This window comes from Canis lupus, chromosome 1 (assembly GCF_048164855.1).
Source record: "Canis lupus baileyi chromosome 1, mCanLup2.hap1, whole genome shotgun sequence".
Lineage (NCBI taxonomy): Eukaryota > Metazoa > Chordata > Mammalia > Carnivora > Canidae > Canis > Canis lupus.
This window is the reverse complement of record NC_132838.1, coordinates 97838659-97861794: the sequence shown is the minus strand read 5'-3', so window position 1 is coordinate 97861794 and position 23136 is coordinate 97838659. Positions and strand designations below refer to the sequence as shown.

The 23136-nt window shown below is 60.2% G+C and overlaps 1 protein-coding gene across 6 annotated transcripts in view; it reads right to left on the bottom strand.

Moving 5' to 3' along the window:
* The window catches only part of SEMA4D (semaphorin 4D), an 89453-nt gene that overhangs the window by 46178 nt on the left and 20139 nt on the right, over nucleotides 1-23136 (bottom strand). The window contains exon 1 of one of the 6 annotated variants that reach the window (XM_072841361.1): nucleotides 16674-16802. The exons of 2 other annotated variants lie outside the window; for them this stretch is intronic. In XM_072841361.1, coding sequence (XP_072697462.1) covers nucleotides 16674-16708 — 35 coding nt within the window. In that variant the 5' untranslated portion in view covers nucleotides 16709-16802. Of the gene's footprint in view, nucleotides 1-11936; nucleotides 12151-16673; nucleotides 16803-23136 lie in introns of those variants that run through there. 3 more of the 6 variants (XM_072841372.1, XM_072841352.1, XM_072841383.1) reach the window with 3 other exon arrangements.

The window sequence follows — 23136 nt, the reverse complement described above, 5'->3', positions numbered from 1 at the left end:
CTAAATAGGTAATATCACAGCCCACTACGCTTGCAACGTAAACCATCTGGTCCCTGCTTACTGCTGAGCACGGACGGACACGTAGATCATTAAATGTGATGCGGGGAGGATAAACTGGAGCTCAAATGCTCGCTTACTCACGTAGGAGGCCTTCGGGGAGGCTTGTGCCCAGGAGGGCTGCGGCCCTGCCCCCTGCGCCCACGCGCGCTCTCCTCCACACCGGCGGGGCAGCACTACCTGCTTTTCAGGTGAGCTCGCTGGGCCAGGTGCACCTGCTCTCTGAGCCCTGAGCCCCAGGCCGTGGCCCTGTCACAGGTGGGCGAGGGGTGCCTGCTGCCTGCGGGGCTGAGCTCTGCGCCCTGGGCTCATGGGGGCATTTCTAAATCCCTCTTTGGATTCTACTGCATCTCCTGACTGCTTTTGCAATTGGAAAATGCAATTTTTTTGTGAGTTTTTCTTAAAGAACAATCACGATGTTTCCACACATCAGTAGCTTCTCCCAGAGTCTCTCTTGGACCAATCCCCCAGCCCCAGCGGAGGGGAAGGCGGCCCGCGGCCCCAGGGGCGCATTCCCACTGTCCTTAGGGACACATCCGTCCTCCCGGCCCCCCACCGGATGGGGCCGCCCGTGGCCTCTCCTTTCTGTCATAGTCAATGCCTCATTGCTCTCCACGTCTGTGTGCCTGCTGGGGGCTGGTGGTCCAGCTGCCCCCCAAGAGGGATGCATGGGAGGCCCGGGCTGGAGCCGTGTGACCCATGTCAGCTGCCCACTGCTGCCCCCGAGGTCTGAGCTGTGATGGAGCTGGCCCCAAAGCATGGCTGGGGCGTCTGCTGGGCCTCCCGGGAGACGACCGCCCTGGCACATCCCACGCTGTATTCCTTCTACACCTTGTCCCCCAGGAGAGAGCTCACGCAGGAAGAGCTTGCCCGCCACGCAGAGGGGAAGCCACCTCATCTACGCAGCTCCAGCACTCCTGCCTCGGCCTCCAACCTCAGGTCCCGTCCTATCACCGGGCGGGGCGGCACCTGCTCCCCACACACCTGGGGAACTGTGAGGCCACCCCGCGTCCCTGATCCTCCTGCTCGCCTCCAGCACCCGGGAAGGGAGGCCCTCAGCAGGGATGGGGGAGCAGATCTGGGCTGCCTGGGGCACCCGCAGCCCAGGCCCTCATGTCACGGCTCTGACTCTAGCAGGTCCACTGGCAGGCGTGAGTCAGGATGGCCATGGGTCTCCAAGGCTGTCAACCACACGGCCTCCTGCCCAAGGAGTGGCCGCAGCTGCATCCCCGGATGTGTAAGTGCTTGCGGCATGAGCCTCTGGGGAGACGAAGGGCCACACGGTCGTCCCGCCCCGACCAGCCGCAGGAGCCAGCAGACCGCGGCCTAAGGACCCGTGCTGACCTCCCAGAGAAAATCACCACACACTCCATGGGTTCGGACATCGATGGGTCATGCCAGCGGCTCTGGGGTTTGCCACCCTGACGCGGGCCCCACTGGGCTGCCGGGCATCCAGTGGAGGGACCCATGCTGCCTTCCCAGCCCCCGGGGCCTCCTGTGCTCCGGGGCTCATGTCCCTGCCTCAGGCTTCGGAGCCGGAGAAGAGGATCAGGATGCACCAGGCCACGCAGGCCACTTTGGCAGAAGCACAGTTTTAAGCAGAAGGCAGCCGAGGAGCGGCACGCACAAGGGCTCGCTGCCTCCCCACGAGCCCGCACGACACACACTTTCGGTCAGCGTGACCCCGGGAAGGCACCAACGTGAGTCTGCCCAGCAAACCTTCCTGAACACCCCGTACTCACCAGTTTCCTATTTGCCTTCTCACAGTTTACTGCCCCAGGAGCCCAAACCGCCCTCCCTTGGCCTTAGCGCCTCACAACTTAACCGCTCTTGACTTAAGTGATGTATCACCACCCCCCCCCCCCCCCCCCCCCCCCCCCCCCCCCCGTCTAACTGCTTCCTTTGGGTCTTTACTTGCCTGTGAAGCTCCTGTGCATGTGACAATAGTACAACTTGTGTGCCTTTTGTCCTATTAATCTCTCATTTCTTAGTTTAATTCTCAGGCCCCACGGATAGAACCTAAGACAGGAGAGGAGAAGCTTCTCCCTCCCTCAATCTGGTGGCATAGCACCTTAGCATCTTCTTTCCCATCTGCCCTCCTGAGTCTCTCATCAGGCACCTGTGATGACATTTCAGGCCCCTCTGGAGGACCCAGGATCCTGTCCTTAACTCAAGACCCTCAATCACACCTGTGAAGTCCCTTTACCACGTAGGATGACACACGGTTGACCCTTCAACACTGCTTTGAACTGCATGGGTACGGTCCACTCATAGGTGGATTATTTGGGGTACGCATAGGGCATACCCTGCATGTCCTTTCCCCTCCCCATGGTTCCCTTGACGACATCTCCCCCCCCCTCCCCCCGTGACTTTACGCCAAGAACAGAGCACAGGATGCATTCCACATGCAAAACATGTGTTAACTAACTGTGGATGTCACAGGTGAGGCTCCTGGTCAACAGCAGGCTTTTGGGGAACATGGAAGGTCCCCTCCCCCACACCGTTCAAGGTCAACTGCAGGGCAGGTTCCAGGGGTGAGGAGGTGGACCGGTGTGCAGCCTCCTGCAGCCCCCAGGGCTACTTGATATGGCCCCGCATGATGAGCACAGCTCCCAGCTCTTGTAGAAAAAGTGAGGTTTGTGGATTTAAAACTCCCAGTTTGTTCCTGCAGAGAAGTAACAGGCAACTGGGATCCTGGGATGTCCAGACCACACCTGTGTGCCTCCTGTGAGCTCCAGCCCACCTGGGTGCCCTACAGAACGGGGTACTACAGGGCTGGGGGTGGGGGGCAGCAGGGTGCACACCTTCCGCGGGGGCTGGGGGTCTGGTGCTGGGGGTGGGGGCCCAGGGCTGTGGGGGGCGGCAGGGTGCACACTTTCTGGGGGCTGGGGGTAGGAGTCCATGAGGGAGGTGCCAACACGGTCGAGTGCGCCCTGAAACCAGGGGCAAGGCACCCACCAGGTAATGTGAGTTTTAGGGACGTGGGCAGAATAAAAATGTGACTGAGTGTTAACAAGGAGAGGCAAGTAACAAGGAAACCAGCACATTCCAAGGCCGGCCTGGCCCGACTGGTCTTTCAGATGCAAATTCTACCCCAATTCTGGAAGGTTTACAAGCACCCCGTGGAGAGCCAGGCCAGAGGAATTCCCCAGAACAAGCGCTCACAGTTCCCAGCCACAGGCACTCCCCCCACTGGGTCCTTCTACGAAGCCCCTCAACCCCAGAGGCCTCTTCAGGCAGGCGCTGCGGGGTCTCTGGGGTGGGGGGCCCGGTCCCACCCCCCACCCACCCCAGGGGCTGCACCAGCCCGTCTCCTGAGCCAGACAGGCCAGGGCGCCTGGCATGACCCTCGTGGTGCCAAGTACGATGCAGTGGGGACCCCGGACGGCACCTGGCCGGCCCCCGTGTGCAGAGCCAGCAGGGCCGGGAGCCTGTCCTACTGACCCCAGCCACCTGCCCCCCGCCACTCCCAAGATGCCCACGGCCTTCGCTGGCTTCCCTGCAGAGCCCATGAGACGCTGAGACACATCTGCTGTGACGCGTCCACGGGGACCTGGACGAGCCATCCAGGCCACTGAGCGCCCGCCCAGAATCACAGACAGACTCCCCCGGCCCTAGAGCTGGCCACTCATGCCTTGGTCACGGGTGGGGGGGGGAGGATGCCCACCTGCCCACTCAGCTCGCTTGTCCACAGCGGAGCTGCAGAGCCGGGAAAGCACAGGGCCGTCCACAAGAATGATGAGAAGCGCAGGGATGGGCGGGGACCCGGCCTCCCTGTGCCAGGGTGCCCGGTCAGTGAGGGGGGATGGCCGCACGTCACCCCACTTCTTCAGGGGCCTGAACGCCATCACACGCCCGAGGCCTGAGAACAAGATCAAACTCAGATCCAGACGCGTCTTGGCACCCAGGGTTGGTACACGCTCCTGATTCTTCCAGCAGGAAAAACCCCGCTGGACTCCTGCCAACAAGCCAGACCCCCGCCGCCCGCCCAGCCGGCCTCACCTCTCCAGGGCCGCGCTCGCCGCAGTCCCCGACCCACGCTGGCCGCGGAGGGACAGCGCTCAGGACCCGTCTGGCCCCACCGCCCCCTGCTTGCGGGGGCCTGACCTGCAGGGCGTCTGTCCTGGCACCACGAGGTGTCCAGGGCACAGTGTGGGGGGGGCGGGGACCAGCCACGGGCACCACAAGGGACCCTTCAGCAACAGGACAAGGCCCCGCGGGGAGCCCCCCTCGGGCCGTGGAACACGCTTGCCCCATTCTCTCCCTATCAATGGCAGGCTGTGCGGGATGTGGGCCTGATTGTTCTCCTGTGTGGGCCCATTGAGGGCCCCGGGGGGCCTGGCCCAGGAGGGGGAAGGAACACCACTCCCTCGGGAAGAAGGGGACCAGGAACCACGAGAGGGCAAACAAGGGGTCCCGCCGAGAGCCTGAGGGTCACACAGGCCAGGCCACAGCTGGTCCCTGATGTCTTGGGGCTCCAGGCCGAGGAAGGGGGAGCTGCTCCCCGGCAGGCTCTCCTGAGGGGCCCTGGGTGACCCCTCTGAACCTCAGTGTCCAGCCTGGGAAACATGGACAGTCGGGGCACCCAGGCTGGCAGTCAGGGCAGGGGAGGCAGGGACGCAACCACGGCACAGTTGGGCACAACGAGACTCAGCTAGGAAACCAAACCAAGGGCTGACCACGGCCCCTCCGCACGGCCCCCGTGCTAGCCACCTGTGAAGGGTGGACAGGGCGTCCCCAGGACCCTGCGGACCTGGACAGGGAACAGGGAGGGGATGGGAGTGCCCACAGCTGGTCATGAACACACCCGAGCACATGGGCAGCAGGCAGGGAGGCCCCCACTGTGGCCCCAGACAACTGCGTGCCCCACCACGGGAGGACGCGGGCCAGGGATGCGGCGGCACAGATTGGTGGCCGAGGGCACTGACCTCTGCGGGCCAACCACAGTGCCACTGAGCCACTAGGACAGAGGGCCGGCATACGGGACGCGTCCAGTGCTGAGGGATGCAGGCCCTGCCTGGAAGGGCCCCACCTGGTCCCAGGCACCTGCTCCAGGGACCTCTACCCTGCCCCGAGCCTTTGGGGACGGCACTGAGCACCAGGCCCGGGAGCAGCAGCGAGACAGGCAGGGCGGCCACAGCAGGTGCTCGCATGGGTCCTGTGGGGGGACTTATGCCCTGGCCAGCGGCATGGGGCAGCTCCAAGCGGTGCCGTCGGAGCCCAAGAGGCCGTGCTCCAGGGCACGTGTGCCGGGGGAGCCGGGGCTACACGGTCAGGACAGTAGACACAGCGAGACTGCACCCAGCATGGGCTGCCAGGGGCCTCCGTCGCGCCAGCATCACAAAAACCCTTTACTCTGTCGTCAGGAGAGGCTCACAGCGCTTCTGGCTTCACGGCTGTCCCGAGGCCACAAACTCAAGTATTCCTCGTGCTCTGATTGGAATCGCACCAAATCTGGTAGCAGATTTGCTACCTGGAGACTCTCCTCAAGTCTGCGACACGCCCTGAAACCGAGGATATTTTCACAGATCAGCACTAATGAGCCGCCCGTGTAAAGACGAGCTGCTGAATTCAGTCTCCTCCCCGTCACAAAGGCGCTCGGTGCGGGCTCCGCGGCCCAGCTCAGAGTGGGCGCACCCAGCGGGACCCTGGGCCCAGCGCCCACCCAGGGCTCAGTAAGGAGCCAGGGAGGGCTCTACTTGCACCAGCCTGCCTCAGGTACGTGCTTCGCTTCCTGAGAAAGGAGGCGGCCACCCCACTGCACAAACTTCGGCCAAGTGAAAACCAGCGGGCTCGTGCTCAAGTTCACGTCTTAGCATCAGTTTCGAGCATCAGTCCACACCCTGAGCCCAAGGATGCACCACGTGTAACTCTGCCACTGGAACCCGGTCCTGTCACAGCACCTGCCAGGCTGCGGAGAGGCCTGAGGGGCACAGAGCGGCCTGCCTCAGTTTCACCAGGAGCAGTCCAGATATCACCCTCTCTCGGAACCTGGCCCTCGCCGTGCGGGCCACCCCGACACGGGCTTCTGTCTTGGAGACCCCTCCCCTGCACAAGGCCACGCCAACCCCCTTGTCTCTGCCCTCTGCTGGGGCACCTTCCACCAGCCACATGAGCCGCACGCTCCTCACCCTTCAAACACACCCAGGCCCTCTGGGTAAGTGGCCCTGATCTCCCCGGAAGGACGAGGTCTCCATGGATGGGCCACAGTGGGGTGCTCCCTGGGGGTCTGCACGGTGGGGGGGGGGGCTGCATCAGGGTCCTAGCTTGAGAAGGGGGCAAAGGAGCCCAGGGGCGGGAGGAAAGGACAGCACCCTGCAAGCCTGGGGGCTCCTCCTTGGGGCTGTAGGGTCCCTAGTGCCCGGCCCCCAGGCCCCCAGCCTCCCAACCCTCCACTCACTGATAGCGGCCCGTCCTCCTCCCAGACTTCTCGCCAGTCCAGTGCCTCCTGCCCCTCCTGCCTCAGCCCTTCCTGCAGGGCCTGCACCCATACCCCGTGAGCTCGGGCCCCCTGCTCCCTGGCACAGGCTGGGGCCAGGGTGACCACCTCCCGCAGGGGCCCCTTGCCCCGAGCACAGGGAGTAGTGGACACGGTGGGGGGGGGGTGTCTCCCCAGGCTCCCATGTGCTGAAACATGTGCTGAAACATGTCTCTTCCCCACCAGACATGCTGCTCCAGCACCTGTACACGTGCACGTCCTTCAGCTGCGGGGGTGAGCCTGCCACCGGCCAGGCAGGGGCCCCGGGAGCCCAGAGGTGTCCTTCCTCACCTGCTTGCCAGCATGGCCTCGGCCTGCAGCTTCCTGCCCTCCTCCCAGGGGACCCGCTGTCTCTCCTCCCACTCCTCCCAGGGAGCCCACTCCCCCTTCTCCTCCCCCTCTTCCTACCTCTCCTCCTCTCCCTCCTCCCTCTCCTCCCCAAGGAGCCTGCTTTCCTCCTCCCCCTCCTCCTCTCCCCCTTCCAAGGGGGCCTGCTCCCCATCTTCCTCCCATCCTCCCCAGGGGGCCTGCTCCCCCCCTCCTCCCCCCCTCCTCCCAGAGGCCTGCTTTCCCTCCTTCTCCCCTCCACTCCCTCCTCCCAGGGACTTGCTCCCCCTCCTCCTCTTCTCCTCCCAGGGGCCCACTCCCCATCCTCCTCCCCCTCCTCCCAGGGGGCCTGCTCTCCGTCCTCCCCTCCTGCCCACAGGGTGTACTCCCCATTTTTCTCCCATGGAGAAGCTCCCAGGTCACCCTCTGCTGACCTCAGAGCAGATGGGCCACAGTCTGGTTCTGGGAAGACTCCAGTCACACTGGTATTTGGGAAAGAAGTGAGCCTGCCTTGTACTGTGGACCCTGCCCCCCCAGGCCTGCCAGCCGTGAAGCAGGCCCCCAGCATGAGCTACTGAAGGAGGACTTGTGTGGGGCAGAGAGTGAGTGGACAGCCTGGGCCTGCGGTGCCCACACTCACCCCACCCCACCCCAGCTGAGGCCAGCGTCCTCAGGTGCTAGTCCTCAGTCCTGTGTGGGGTGCAGCGCATGGAGCTCCAGGGACACCTCCACCCGCTGTGTGGGCAGGGCCAGGGTCAAAAGAGGGTGAGTGCAGGCAGGACCTCTCCAGGCTCCCGGCATGGAGGGGGGTGCACCCCAGCTTGGGTGGCAGAAGCCCAGGCACAGACGGTATAGGGCGAACACGGAGGCATTTGGAGGACACCAGGGATGTCTGAGGACAAAGGGTGCTGCTGCTCAGAGGGCCTGAGCCAGTGACTGATATGATGAGGGTGCCCAGTCAGACACAATACCCAGCTGCGACATGTGTGCACTGGCTCCGACAACTGCATACAGCGATGCAACTGCATCTCTCCTGTGCACACGAGCACCCCTGCTGTGCACACGCACCCCTCCCATGTATGCATGTACCCCCGCCATGCACACACTACTCCCCTGCACATGCACACGTGTGCCCACCTGCCGTGCACATGCACCCCTCCCATGTATGCATGTACCCCCGCCATGCACACAGTACTCCCCTGCACATGCACATGTGTGCCCACCTGCCGTGCACATGCACCCCTCCCATGCACACGTGCACCCCTGCCGTGCATACATATACCCCACCGTGCACAGGCACCATCCATGTACACACACACACTGCCACATACATGCACCCCCCCACCATGCACACACACTGCACCCCCAGGCACATGCACACTCCTGCCATGCACGCGTACCCCCCACATGCACACGCACACCCCCACATGTGCACACATGTCCCACCATCCACAAAGAAAAGCACTCATGCACGGAAGAAACCCAGGCCATGGCCAACATGATGGTGGAGCCACTGGGATGTACTATGGGGCCACTCCCCCGTGGCGACCCTGTGTGTTCAGGGCCTTGTTCCTCAGATGCTACTGCTTCACTTATTTCATAAACCTTTAAAACTCTGTGTGTGCCGAGGAGTAGTTTAATGCAGTGTGACTGTCCCTCTGTCCCTTGCGTCTGGCTCCCCGCTGCACCTACACCACACTGTCCTCTCTGCTGCCCCTGGCAGCACAGGTATCCTGTGTCCACCCAAATCATCCTCTGCCCACAAGCCATGGGAACGTGTCAGTGTGCACACGGGCTCACAGGTGCACACCCAGGATTGTCGCCATAACATCTCACCGTGTCCCGGAGCACAGGAAAGGGGGTTCCTTCCTCAGCTGTGGAAACATACCACACAGCCGCTATCAGTGAGACACTGGTGCACCAAAGGCACCCAGGTCAGTGGGATGGATGCGAGAACCCCCAAAGGGAACCCACGTATGTGAGCCCAGGACACCTTGCAGACTGGAAGCTCAACTCACTGGCCGACTACTTGGTGTGGCACAGTGGAAGGACATAAAATCAGGCTCCTCCGCCCTCAAAAATCTGATCCCACATTACGCGAGAGCATACTAGATGCGCTCAAGAGCTGATGCAAAGCAACAATCGCCAGGCAATCGAGAGACAGCCTGGGTGATCTTCCCGGCAGACCCGGGAGCCAGAAACCAGAGGTGACGAGAGACACACTGAGAGTCAGCTGCAAAATGACCTCATGTTGGTGGCAAATGACACAGTGACCCAAGAAAGGACCAAACAACAGAGCGGGGAGCCCGTATCTTCAGGGCAGAAGGGAATCACCCACGCCCGTGAACATCTACAGACGGGCGAGGAAGGACACGGGCCCAGAACACGAGTGGATGATTCACACACAGAGGGATCGCTGCACCTGTGAGCGAAGAGCCCACCTTGGCGGCGCGGGGCCCGCACGTCCTGCAGCTCTGCCCCTTGCAGGCCGACGGGTCAGGCAGTCCCCTCGTGCCCGCCGCGCTCAGGGCGGGCACACGGCCTCACGGGGAGGCAGCAGCTGTCAGACACCCGCGCAGATGCATGTGGCACAATCTGTAGAACAAAGAGGCGCCCCCCGACCCCGACCCAGCGGTACCTCTCCCTGAAGGCCACGCACTGAATTACAGCCCCTGCGTGTGGCCGCCCTATTTAGGGCAGCACTGTTTACACTGGCTGCGTCTTCCTTTCCTGTGGCGTCTCTAACAAATGACCATAAACTGGGTGGCTCAGAACAACAGAAATCTATTCTCCCACAGTCCTGGAGGCCGCAAGTCTAAAATCGGTCTTGCTGGGCTGAAATGATGGGGTCAGCAGGGCCGTGCCCCTCTGGGGGCTCTGGGGGAGGACCCCCTCCCTGCCTTCTCCAGCTTCTGGTGGCTGCCGGCATCCCTTCATTCGCGGCCATGGCATTAGTCAGGGTCCCCAGGGGCACAGAATCGATGGGATGTACACACAGAAAGAGATTACTTATTATAAATCATATCACATGGTCCTGCAGGCTGATTGGTCCTGATATGTGCAGTCGGCAAGCTGGACACCCCAGGGGAGCGGAGGACATGAGTCCTAGCTGCAGTCCAGATCTGGGAGCCAGAGACGACGGCGACCCAGCTCAGAGCAGCTGCGCAGCCAGCACGGGAATTCTCACTTACACCACCTCTCAGCTCCGTTCAGGCCCTCGACTGATTGGACGAGGCCCACCCTCATTGAGGATGACAATCTGCTTTACTCGGTCTTCTGATTCAAACACTAATCCCATCCAGAAACACCCTTGCAGACATGCCCAGATCCCACTGGACCAAGTATCTGGGCACCGGCGGCCAGCCAAGCTAACACCTAAAACCAGCCACTGTGCCCACGCAACTCCGACCTGTCTTCTGTCCTCACGTCATGTCCTCCTCTTGTCCTCAACGGCCTGACTCCTGCCTCACTCTCAGAAGGTCACTGTGGTGCATTGAGGGCCCACCAGGCCACCCAGGATCTCGTCCCCATGTCAACACCCTTCACGGAACCACACAGGCACAGACCCTGTGTCTAGACAGAGCTGCACCCAAAGTTCCAGGGACCGGAGCCTGACTTTGTTGATGGCCGTTCTCGAGTTCACAAGGGACCACAGGTCCAATCTGGGAGCGTGGGTGAGTGGCTCCGCGTGGGACCCAGTGCTAGGTCATAAAGGAACCCTGGCCAGGGGTAATCATCCCTCTTCCCAACCCGATACAGCCACGAGGACAAGATGCAGCACCTCCTGTCTGTAACAGAGGCACCGGCCTCTCTCGGGTTACAGGGAGGCAGGGTGCAGACCCTGGCTACTGTGTGCCTGCAAAAATGAGCATCCCCTGGCCTCAGATGGGGCGGGGAGGGGGGTCGTCCACGACCCCAGGTAGTCACTTATCCCTTTCCTGGGAGATAGGCACGAAGAGTGTCGGTGCTGAGGTCTGCCCCGGAGCAGGGAGGCGCCTCCTTCCTAAGAGCCCCCCGCTCCCACACCACACAGGCTGTGCACCGTCCTAACAGCCAGCCAGGGCTCCCCTGTGGCTGGCTCTGCCTCCCCCACACACCCCCTTCCCCCCGCCAGCCTCCAGAGGCCTATGTACCCAACAGCTCGGAACTCCCTGTGGAGCTCCACCGGGGTGCACCCTGGGACGTGTGCCCTAAGCAGCCCACCCTCGCCGCCCCGCACACACAGCCACCGAGACCCCTCCCCACCTCCATGCACCACGTCCCACCCCCGGGTCGTAACACGCTCCCCGAGGGCCGCCCATCCTGATTCCCACACAGCCAGCTTCACCTGACGGATAGACGGACAGATGGATGGATAGATGGAGGCTCTTTGACAGCAAGCAGCCCACCCGTCTGGAGACCCACACGCTGCTGCAGCAGGTGCCCACCCATTGGCAGGTCTGCAGACATCGTCCAGTGCCAGGCTTAGGGCCCCAGGCCTTCCTCCCCTCCATGCCTCACCTGACCCCGAGCCTGCCACCCCACCTCCCAAGGTTGAGACACTTCCTAGGGGCTCGGGGAGCTGCCCCCACGGGACCCTCCATGCTTCCAGCTGCTCTGCCCAGCCCCGGGGCATCCTCGACCCCCACCCACCCCGATCAGTCAGCAAGTCCCCCAACTCTGCTCCCGGGGAAGGCCCAGCCGGCCATCCTCCCACCCTGGCTGCTGTAGCCAGCCGGCCTGTGCCACCACGTCCTCTCCAGACCACCTCGCAGCCCCCCTGCCCCCACCATGTCCCATGCCCCAGAAGCCGTGGGCCACCCAAACCCTTGGCTCTGGGCTCCCACCTCGGCATCCCCAGTGCCAAGCAGCTCCCAGGTCCCTCTTGTGCCCGAAACACGGGAGGCCCGCTGCAGCCTCAGTGCCTTTGTGGCTGCTGTTCCCTCCCACCTGGAGCGCTATCCCCAAACCCAGGCGCAGCCCGTCTCCCCTTCCCCAACCACTCTCCTCAGTGAGGCCCTCCTTCCCGGTGTGCCCTCCGCTGGGCTTCCCTCCTGTGCTCCCGGGACCACCTCACGGCTCGTAACCCACTTACTGGTCCCGCGGTCTCTCCATCCTCCCCGACACCGGAGTGCACACCCCATGCGGAGGCCCCAGTGCCCAGCAGGGGAGGTCAGCGCACAGACGGGGTCTGGAGGGGCCAGAGGGGAGCCGGGGCTTGCCGCCCTGGGCCGGCCAGGCCATCCCAATGCCGCGCCCAGGCCGTGTGTGCCCCAGACAGCAGCGGGCCGAGGGGAGAGCCTGGGGACGGGCATGTAGACGAGAACGCGGCTGACGCCCCAGCAGCGGGTGATGAAAGGCCCGTTTCACTGGCTTCACCCACGAGCATGACAGCAGCGCCGGAGCAAAACGGGCCATTGTGGGATATAAATAGCCCAGCCAGATGTGGACCCGCCTGCAGGGTGCTCCCCAGGGCTCCAGCCCAGCCCCCCATCAGCGGGGCCCCGGGAAGCCACAGCAACCCTGCACCCAGAGACAGGACAGGGTCCCCTGCTGACCCCCCTCCCGCCAGGACAGGGTCTTGTGCCCATCCCCCTCCCCCCAGGACAGGGTCCTGCGCCCATCCCCCTCCTGCCAGGACAGGGTTCCGTGCCCATTCCCCTCCTGCCAGGACACAGCCAGTGGTTTGCCGATGCCACTGCCACGCAGCGTGTGCAGGAGGTGGTCGTGTAGAGGCCAGGCTGCGGGCCATGGCTCGGCCCCTTATGCACAGTACACAGGGACACAGGCTCAGGGATCGGGGAGCCAGGGTGGCCCTTCAGGGACCGAGCACGTTCACAAAGCAGGGGGCTGGGTCCCCCCGCAGGAGATGCAGTCTGAGCACCAAGCCCATGTCTCTGGCAAGGGTTGCCCCCCATGAGTCAGTGCGGCAGGGATGCAGGACCAAGGAGGCTCACAGAGGCTCTTGCCCTATACTCCAGGCCCCAAGGATCCATGACGAATCAGCATCCCCACCCCGGGCCGGCCTGACAGATGCGGGAAGTCACAGAAGTGGTCCAGGGCGCCTGTGTGGCTCTGTCTCTGAAGCGTCTGCCTTCAGATCAGGTCATGATCTCAGTGTCCTGGTATCGAGTCCTGCATCGGGCTCCCTGCTTGGCAGGGAGTGTGCTCCTTCCTCTGCCCCTCCCCCTGTTCGTGCGCACATGCGCTCGCACTCTCTCTTTCTCTCTTAAATAATAAGTAAAATGTTTAGAAAAAAAAAAAAAGCAGTCCAGATCCGTGCTTCCAACAGAAATGCCAGGTGAGCCACATGTGTCGTTTCAGATGCACCCAAAAGTCACATTGAAAGAGTAAGAACAAACAGGGGATGTTAGCTCTTAGAACATATTTCGTTTAGTCCAATACACATCCAAAGCACGATCACAGGAAGCTCCCAGCATCATGAACAGAACCACCTCCGGTCAGTCCCTCCTGACCCTGGGCCTTTACAGCCTGTGCTGTTATCCACGCCCATAGCTCTCACCGGCCGCTGCACCAGCTCCGTGGCCCCATGGTGTTGGACTGTGCAGCAGGTGTGACGCATGAGCAAGTGGTATCGTCCCCGTGAGGCTCTGATGTCAGAGCCAGTGCAGGACCAGCTGTGGCCGACAGCGTGGCAGCTCCTGGTCACCAAAGACCCAATGGGGTCAGCGCTGTGCGGCTGTCACAGCCAGAGGGCCTGCCCCCCAGTCCTGGCTCCAAGGAGCCCCGGCCTCAGCAAGGTGCACCCACAGCTTCGCCCACACCTCATCAGCGGCCTGTCGGTTGGCTTGTCGCTCAGTCTGTACCGTGGGCCTTGGGTTGGACTTTGGGCTAAGATCATGTGCAGACCCGAGTTGGGAGGAAGTTGGTTCCACACTGATGTTAACCAGTCGTGAGATGTGAGCCCCTCACGTACACAGTCTTCAGACACGAAAAGTCCAGACCGCTCACCGTCAGATCAGCGCCATGGGACCCTGGGCGCCCTCAGGGGTGGTCCTGGGCCACGTGGGGGTGACCGCATCCGGGGCTGCAGCTGGACCACCAGACAGACCCTCCCAGGTCCTCAAACACACACAGCAGTCCCTCTCCCCGCGCTGCAGGACACCGCACGCCACCTGCTGTGCACGAAGCACCCATCCCACAGACGGTGGCCCCCCCACAGATGGCGCCCCCCCCACCCTAGCAGCCAGGTGGCTCGCGCCATGGCTCGGCAAGACCGTGGGATTGTTAGCTATCTGGCGCCAACACAACAAAGGTGCTCAGGGCAGGTGGCTCTCTGCCTCCCATCAGCGCGTCTGCCCAGGCTGTACGACTTTGGGTGTAACAGAAGAATTGCAGGTGAGACATAAAATTACATCCACTGCAGACAGGCGTCCCTGTGGACCCTATCCCAGGAAGCCACGGAGGCCCTCTGGGCCCGTTGGGTCACATGCTCCAGGGAAGCTCACCTACAGGTGGCACCCCCTGCACCCCAACCATCGGCCCTCGAAGCCAGCCTCCCAGACGGCTGGTCCCTGTGACACAGGCAGCACCCCTTCGGGGTTCAGGCTTTGTCTCTTGGACCCTCGTCAGACGGACGGGCCATGCTGGTGAGGGAAGGTTGCCTCCACTCTGTCCCCACACAGAGAACCCACTGATGCAAAGCTTCCTCCAAACCACCTCAGGCTAGAAAAGCAAATCCCTCACGTGAGCCGCTTTTCTGCTCGAACACGCATTCTAGAATCTACTTTTAAATAGAAGTGTTCTCTTTTAATGTGCCTTTTGCAAGCAGACGATTTGTGATGTGAAAGGTTAACGCCAGAGCAGGGGGTTTTCTGACATGGGAGGGAGAGCCCCCTTGGCCCCCCGAGTCAGGGTAGGCCAGGGTAGGCCAGGCTAGGCCCCCAAGAGCCGCAGCAGGGCAGGCTTCCTGGGGAGGATGCGGTGGGGGGACTCAAACCTCCCATGGACTGCAGACTTCTGGGGCTCAGTCTCAGGGGTCATGTGTGCAGGAGCCAGGGCTCCCATTACCAACAGGAAGCCTCTTCTAGAAGCAACACGGCCCAGGACCATCCGGAACCTTGCAGAGACCTATGCTGGCTACGGGTAAGGACTGGGATCGGGGACAGGGGTTCACAGCCGAAGTTCCCATTCCAGTGGACACTCAGTAGGGCATAAAATTAAGAGAGGCCCTGGAGAGAGGATTAAGAAACATAGCTCGGCCCCCAGGATCCCTGGGTTAGAGATGCTGAGCACACAGCGGCTGAGCACACAGCGGCTTCTGTGCACATGCAGCCTCCCCGGGGGGCCGAGGTGCGGTTCTATAGCAGACAGAAGATTCACAGGCTGGATTTAAGGGACACGGGGTAACAGTCAGTGACCTGCTTCTCCTGGCAGCTGATTCAACTCGGTCTGGTCAGGATGGGAAGCTGTCAGGCTTGGCTGAGACCCGGCTACAGCTCCAGAAGCTGCAAGCACCCTGACTCCACCTGACGCTGTCTGCAGAGCCCATGACGGGTGCGGGTGCGGAGCCGCACAATGAACACCGGGCGGCAGGCCCTGGGAACTCAGCTTCTCGCCGGTGCAGACGTGGGGACATCTCACCAGCTCCACCCTGAAGCCCAGGTATGGTGCAGAAAGTAGGGTCCCTGGCCATTCAGTATTGACAACAGGGGCACCTGCCACGCTAGAAGTGGTCCCCACGCTCTCGCCTCGTGTGGGCGTGAACAGCAACGAGAGACTGACCCAACGCAGAGGTGGTTTTCCTGGTGGCACATCTACATAACACGAGCCCTGCCTTCTTTACAAGACAGAATCTTTTATAAGACGATGGATGTGGGGGCCTAGGGGGCTCAGTGGGTGACAGTCTGCCTTCAGCTCAGGTCATGATCTCAGGGTCCTGGGATCAAGTCCCACATTGGGCTCCCTGCTTGACAGGGAGGCTGCTTCTCCCTCTCCCTCTGCTGCTCCTCCTGCTTGTGCTCCTTCTCACTCTCCCTCTCAAATAAATAAATAAAATCTTTAAAAAATAAAGCTGTTGGAAAATATTACAACCGAGGGAATGATCACAGCCCGAGAAAGCAGGCTGCAGTCAGGGCGGAAGCCCCCCGCTCAGAGCAACCAGCCGACAGCAGCCGGCACGGAGGGCTGACCACACCGTCCAGAAGCACCTGCAGCTCGCACCTGCTGCAGCCCACACAGCCCCTGCCTCCGCCACGCCAGCCCTCCTCAGGGACAGGCTCCGTCCCCCAGGAAGCCACCCCGTGGGGCCCTCAGAGGCTTCCTCTTTCTGCTCAAAGTCACGACCCCTCGTTTGGTGCTGCTGGTTTGGGGAGAGCCGGGCCAGACCCGTCGTCCCCACGCACTGCGGGGGCAGGAAGAGCAGGAGTCACACTGACACACGTCAAACCTGCTGGTCCTGCTGTGACTCAGGCCCCTTGCAGGTTCAACCTGCACAAAGCAGAGGCTTCAAACAGAATCACACTTGAGTCTTGCATCTGCTGGGAGCAGGGGGTGCAGGGGCCGGGGCGGGGGGTGGTCCGTATCCTCCTGGAGGACAGGCCAGGCCAAGTCCTGGCCACCACCACAGGGGCCCAGCGCATCCCGCAGAGAAGGTCCTGCTCTGCTCAGCAGATGCTCACGACTACAATGCATGCCCAGGGACGCCAAACGATGGAGCATCTCTTGCCTCTTCTCAGATCTACTTCACTGCTTGGCGCTGAGCCCTACCAGCTGCTGAAAACCTCTCACACGGTCGACACAGCCCCAGGCACATGAAAATGACCCGGTGCACACTGTCCCAGCACGGCAGAGTGCCAGCTGGGTGACTCACCTCCACCCAAGAGACAAGACTGGGAAAGTCCACATGGGGTGCTTGCCCTGCCCCCCATGACCGGATTCTCAGCCCTCGTGTCCCACAGGGCGCAGGCCAGTGAGGACCTCAGGCCCACTGGAAACTGTGGCTCAGCCAAGGGCAGGACAGTTGTCAAAAGGTCGTTTAAAAAAATAACCACGGGTTAAAAATGTTGTTTGACTCATTACTCATGAGGAACCAATGAGGTGTTCCAGACTCTTCAAAGGAGAAGTAGAGAACGGACGGGGGAGGGTGGGGGAGGCGGGGGGTGACCGCCTGAGGGGGACGGGACTTCCCTGGGATGACAGAGTGTCCTGGAACCAGGCGGTGGCTGCACCACACTGGGAATGTCCCAAATGCCCCTGGACTGTGCACTGAAACATGGTCAGCCCCATAAGACACTGGGTGAAGGAATCCTGGAACTGCCTCTAGCAGGTGCAAAGCGGCCCTTCCCGGGGGACGAAGTCCACGGTGCGGCCAGTGGACAGGACGCATGCGCATCCCTGCCGAGGGGTCCGTCCACATGGCCTTTGACTGTGTGCAGCGTCGGAAACTGGACAAAGACAAATGTCAGGGGCTCTGACGCTCCACTCACACCCGCTCACTGCACCATCCCAGGTGGGGAGCGGGGAGGGGCGGGGCTTTGGGACCCGGGCCAGGTGAAGGTGCAGAGTGAGATGGGGAGGAGTGTGCGGGGAGAAGGAGCCTGGGGCACGCTCCGGGGCAGCTGACACGCAGACTGCCAAATGCGCGCACAAAAGGAAAGATCCCCCCACTCCCTCGGAAGAAAAGCCACAGTGACGGCTCAGGTCTGAGCTCACCCATCTTCCAAAATAAGGAAGCCTGACACCAAGTCATCTCTAGAAATGCCTACTCTGTCTGCCAGATGAGACTTCTCTCCAGGAATCTCCAACACCACAGGGAAGGCCGCCCCTTGTGCGAGTAAGGGGTCCCCACATCCCTACAACCCCTCCAGGGCATGTGCACCTGCCTGGACACGCTGACGCTCCAGACCACATGACGAAAGTGACCGTTCTCTCGTTCAGAGAGGCCATCCAGGGACGAGAGTGGTGACTCGCTTCTGTCCAGAGCACACACCGCATCAGGTCGTGAGGGCACGTGCTTCCTCTGCACGGGGCCAGGTGAGGGGACATCCGGATGGAGGCCCGGGGCACCCAGGGAATTGGTCCCCTGTCCTCATGAATAGCTGAGCAGGCGACTGCCAGGCCACAGGCTCTCCTTGGAGGTGTGAGAGGAAGACGTCAAAAGGTGTGGACCCCGCGTCAACAACCAGAACCTTCCGCAAGGGTGGGGCTGCACTTGCACGGCCCTTGGTCCTCTGTCACCACATAACCAAGAGGCTCTAAGCCATGAGCTCTGGAAAGCATGGCCCGAACAGAGTTGTCACTCTTTTACAGCACCCAGAATGCAAGACTCTCCTGTCACCAACCTCATGGGAAAGACCAAATTATTAATTCACAGAGTTAACGGCACAGAATCTCCATGAAGAGGAGGGGACACCCCTCTCCTGTGCCCTGGTCTGCCTCCGTCCAGATGGCCATGTGTGGACTCTCCCCGGGAGAGTGTGCCCTCCCAGGCCCGTCTCCTGAGACGTCAGCGTCGGACGACCCTGGGCTCCCACACAGGGTGCCCCTCGAGGCAGCTCGCGGCCTTCAGTGCCTACGATCTTGCGCCCAGGAGACTGGGACCCGCAGGCCCTAACTCTCCTAGTGGAGGCTGATCCCAAATCCCTCCTTTCTGGACTTCCTACAGGAAACACATGCTACTTCTATAATGAGGCTGGAAATCACACCCAGAGAGGTTACTTGTCTTATCAGCTGCCTCAGGGACAGGGGCGCAGGGAGCACACCCCACACCACCACAGCCCCTCAAGGTCCGCACCATTGCTGAGCCTGGGGGACTTTGCCTGGAGTTTCCCAACACAGGCTGAGCTGCCACGGGACGGACAGCGAGACAAGCGGCCGAGGCAGTCCCCGTGTCGGGCCCAGTCACCCCCATGCACCTGGAAATCAGGCAGAAACCGTGCACCTCAGATCTGCAGCAGGGCCCACACGGGACAGCACGTTGCCATGACAGATCATTCTGTGTCTGCAAAATCTCATCCTCCTTCTATTGTTCATAAATCCCTCCCCTGCCCTAAAGCCCTGAGTGACACAGATCTTTTAATTGAATGAAGCAAAATAATTTTGCTTGAGGAATTCCTAAAGGGCTCTGACCTTTGCTCCCCCAGGAGATGACGCCCTAGGTCAGCATCTCCGGTCTATAGTCTGTGTCCCCCACAAACTCCATGCTACACCCGACGCCCCATGTGATGGTGCGAGGAGCTGGGCCTGGGGTGCTGACAGGGTCATGACAGCAGGGTCCCAGTGGATAGACTAGTGTCCTTTAGAGACCCCAGGAGCCCGGCCTCCTCCACCACAGGAAGACATGGCGAGGCGCCTGGGCTCTGGAAGCGCTGCTGGCACCCTGGGCTCGGACTTCCAGCCTCCAGGACCGTGTGAAATAAGCGTGTGTTGTTGAGAAGCCACCCAGTCTGCGGCAGCGAGAATGGACTAACATAGGAACCGAAACCCACAGCTTTTGTCATTTTGGAACATCTACCTTAGGGTTCATGATGATCACATGGCGTAGCGTATGTGTGAGGATGTGCTGACACATACCTTGCGCTCCTGGCCCGGCCCCATGAACACCAACCAAGCAATCGCTGCTTAAACCTCTAAAAACACTGGAAGCTCTGTGTGGACGTATTTTGCCAGGGGGTAAAAATCAGCAGCCCAGCTGTGGCCTGATTGGATATGGGAGGAGTGGGTGTTAATCCGCAGTGTGGACACTGTGCCCGGAACGGCCCCCTTGAGTGTCCAGAATCAGGGGCAGACTCGACCCACCCTGTCAGGAGGCTCTCCCCAAGGGAAACTGCTCCCAGGCACCAACCTGGCGCTTCTGCAAACACATGGAGATGCGCAGGTCACTGGGGTACCATGCACTAACTTTCCGCCTCTGGGCACCAAATGCTGCCCCATGGGATCTCGTGCACTATCCCCTACGGGGTACCTGGGAACCCAGGAACCCTGCTTAGGGGGACGACCCAACACCTTCAGCTGCTGTAACACCCTGTTCCGAAGGTTGCATTTCAAACACAAGATCTGACTCATTCCCAGTATCTGGAGAAACAGCTGCTACCCCTGCGGACCCCAGAATCAGGCCGACAGGTAAGGAAATCTGCCGACCCCGCTGGGCACACCCAGTCAGAGACATGCTGGGGATGCTCTGATTTCTCAACGACCTCAGCACACCAAAGCTTACCCACAACGAAACGGACAACCTGAACGATACTGTAAGCACCCAAGAACGTGAATTTGTAGTTAAGAACCTTCTGGAGAAGACAAATCCAGACCCAGATGCGCTTACCGGCAAATTCTACCAAATGTTTACAAACACACAGCAGTCTTACGCCATCTCTTCCAGAAAACAGAAGAGGAAAAAAGTTTCCCAACCTCAAGGAGGCCAGCATTACTCTGAGAACAAAACCAGACGAAACCAGCATAAAAGATCGCAGAGCATTGATCCTCATGAGCACTGACCCAAAAATCCTCAAGAAAATATTGGTAAATGGAACCCAGTAACATATGTAAAGGCGCGCCATGACCCAATAGGGTTTATCCCCGGATACGAGGCAGGCTCAACATGTGAAAATCAGTAGATACAGCATCCTGGGGGCCCACGGAAATAAAAAACACACGAGGAATCAACTTCTGTAGGAAAAGCATCTGACTTAGCTCACTATTTACTCACAAGATCTCTCAGCAAACCAGGCAGAGGAGGCGCGCCCACACCCACAGAGGGTGTCTGCAAAGAAACCCTCAGCAGACAACGAGGTAGCGTGTGTGTGGGGGGGGGTGGGGGACACTGAACGCCGGGCCCTAAGTCAGGGCCAAGGTGGGACAGCTCCTCTCTTTGCGCCCATCTGACTCTGTAGAGAAGGAGCAATAAAAATATATAAAATGCATACAGATTAGCAAGGAAGAAATAAAAAGGCCTTTTCAGAGACGGCAGGATTGTCTATGTTGAAAAACTGAAAGAGGGACGCCTGGGTGGCTCAGTGGTTGAGCATCTGCCTTTGGCCCAGGGCGTGATCCTGGAGACCCGGGATCGAGTCCCACGTCGGGCTCCTGGTGCGTGGAGCCTGCTTCTCCCACTGCCTGTGCCTCTGCCTCTCTCTGTGTCCCTCATGAATAAATAAATAAAATCTTTAAAAAAATATAAAAGAACCATACACCAAAGGCCACTTTCACTGTCTATTCACGTAAAATATAAAGAAAAAAAAGAGTAGAAGGACCTCCGAGTTCTGCACATTTGGCTTTGGGCCACCATGATGAAGCAAGTCTCAACAGAGTGAGTCAGACGAACTTTTTAGCTTTCCCAGAACATGTAAAAGGTACATGTGTAACCGCGTTGTGTCTGAAACACAGCACACATACCTGTGTTACAAGAACTTTACTGCTAAAAGCCACGAACTGTCATCTGAGCATTGAGCTGGGCATCAGTGTGGATCCCAGAACGAATATCATCATCACAAAAAGGTCTGAAACAGCATGAGAATGACCAGAGTGGGACACAGAGACACGCGGTCGGCAGTGATGCTGACAGGCTTGCTCGACACGCGCTTGGCCACAAACCCTCGGTTTATAAACAGCACAGTTTCTGCAAAGTGCGGTTGAGGGAAGTACAGTAAAATGAGGTGTGTGTGTGTATAGACAGAATTGAAATTATTATTTTTTTTTAGAGAAGAAGAGAGGGGGGTGGGGAGGGGGCAGAGGGAGAGGGAGAGAATCCCAAGTAGACTCCCCACTGAGCGCAGAGCTCAACCCGGGACTCGATCCCATGACCCTGAGATCACGACCTGAGCTGAAACCCAGAGTTAAATGCTCAACCGACTGAGCTGCCCAGGCGCCTCTTGGTTAAAATGTTTTAAAAACACTTTTATTTCTGGCCAGACACGGATAAATACTTTATGACTCCATCTGTCTGGGGTCCCCCACGGGGTCGAACTCCCAGACACAGAGTGGTGGGCGCCAGGGGCTGGGGAGGCTGGGGGGTTGGTATCCACCGGGGACAGACTTTCTGTTCCAGGAACATGACAAAGTCCCGTGGATGGACGGCGGTGGTGGTTACACAACAACGTGAATGTGCTTCATGCCGCTGAACTGTGCTTAGAAGGGTCAATGTTACATGATGTGTGTTTTATCACAGTAAAGACCCCTTTATCTCCCTCAGAAAAGCAGGTTTACAGAACCGTGTTTGTATACACAGAAAACCATGGAGCCAGCTGTGAAAGTGAGCAGGGAAGGACTTGCACGGTGGCTCAGCCGGAGACGCACAGCGGCTGGGCTCGGCCTGCACCGCGCCAGGCTGTCCCTACACACCTCGTGCACCGGGTGCCCTCACGCTTGGGCCACGGTCTGCTCCTACCATCCTCGGGACCAGATTGGATGTCACAGTCACTCTGTCCAGTCCTCTGGATTGTCCAGGAATCACGGTTTGCTTCCGTGATTGAGCAGCTGACAGCTCAGTGCCCACACGTGCCTGGTCTGAAGCAGCAGCCTGCAGGTTCAGCCACACCTGGGCTGGCCAGACCCTCGTCCCCAACCTCGTTTGGACACACGGCCACGGAGACTCCGGGCAAACCAGTTAGGGGCAGACGAGGGGACCCTCTGCCTCTTCTCTGCCTTGGGGGGACCCCCCAGGGGAGGCGGCAGGGACATAAGGGGGCCATGGCCCACTGCGGCATTTCTGGGTCCATGCTCACAATTTAGAAAGCCTCCACCTGGGATGCCTGGGTGGTTCAGTGGTTGAGCATTTGCCTTCAACTCAAGGAGTGACCCCGGGGTCCTGGGATCAAGTCCCCCATCGGGCTCCCTGCAGGGAGCTTGCTTCTCCCTCTGCCTGTGTCTCTGCCTCTCTCTGTGTGTCTCATGAATAAATAAAATCTTTTTTAAAAAACGAATAAATAAAAAAAGAAAGCCTCCAGCCACCCTGCGGACACACAGGAACCTGCTCCTGGGCACGAGTCCTCCCACCACCCCATGGGCTGCCAAGAAGTATCGCCCTGATCATGTCCACGTGCCAATCGCAGCCCGGGGACACCTGGCACCAACAAACACCGCCGATAAACACTGTATGACTCACTCCCCGGCTCCACGAGCTGCAAGCACTTCAGCGGGAATCATCCCCCCCGCCCCCCAAACTCCGGGCTACGGCCAGAGTCAAGAAACCACTGTCATTGTAATCCAAATAAGCACACCACAAAGATAATTCTGGACACATAAACACAAACCGGTTTGAATGTCTCCGAGTTCCAATATGCAGCACACAGATGCGCAAGCCACGTCCATACTCTCTGGACACTGCTCCGGTTTCTTCC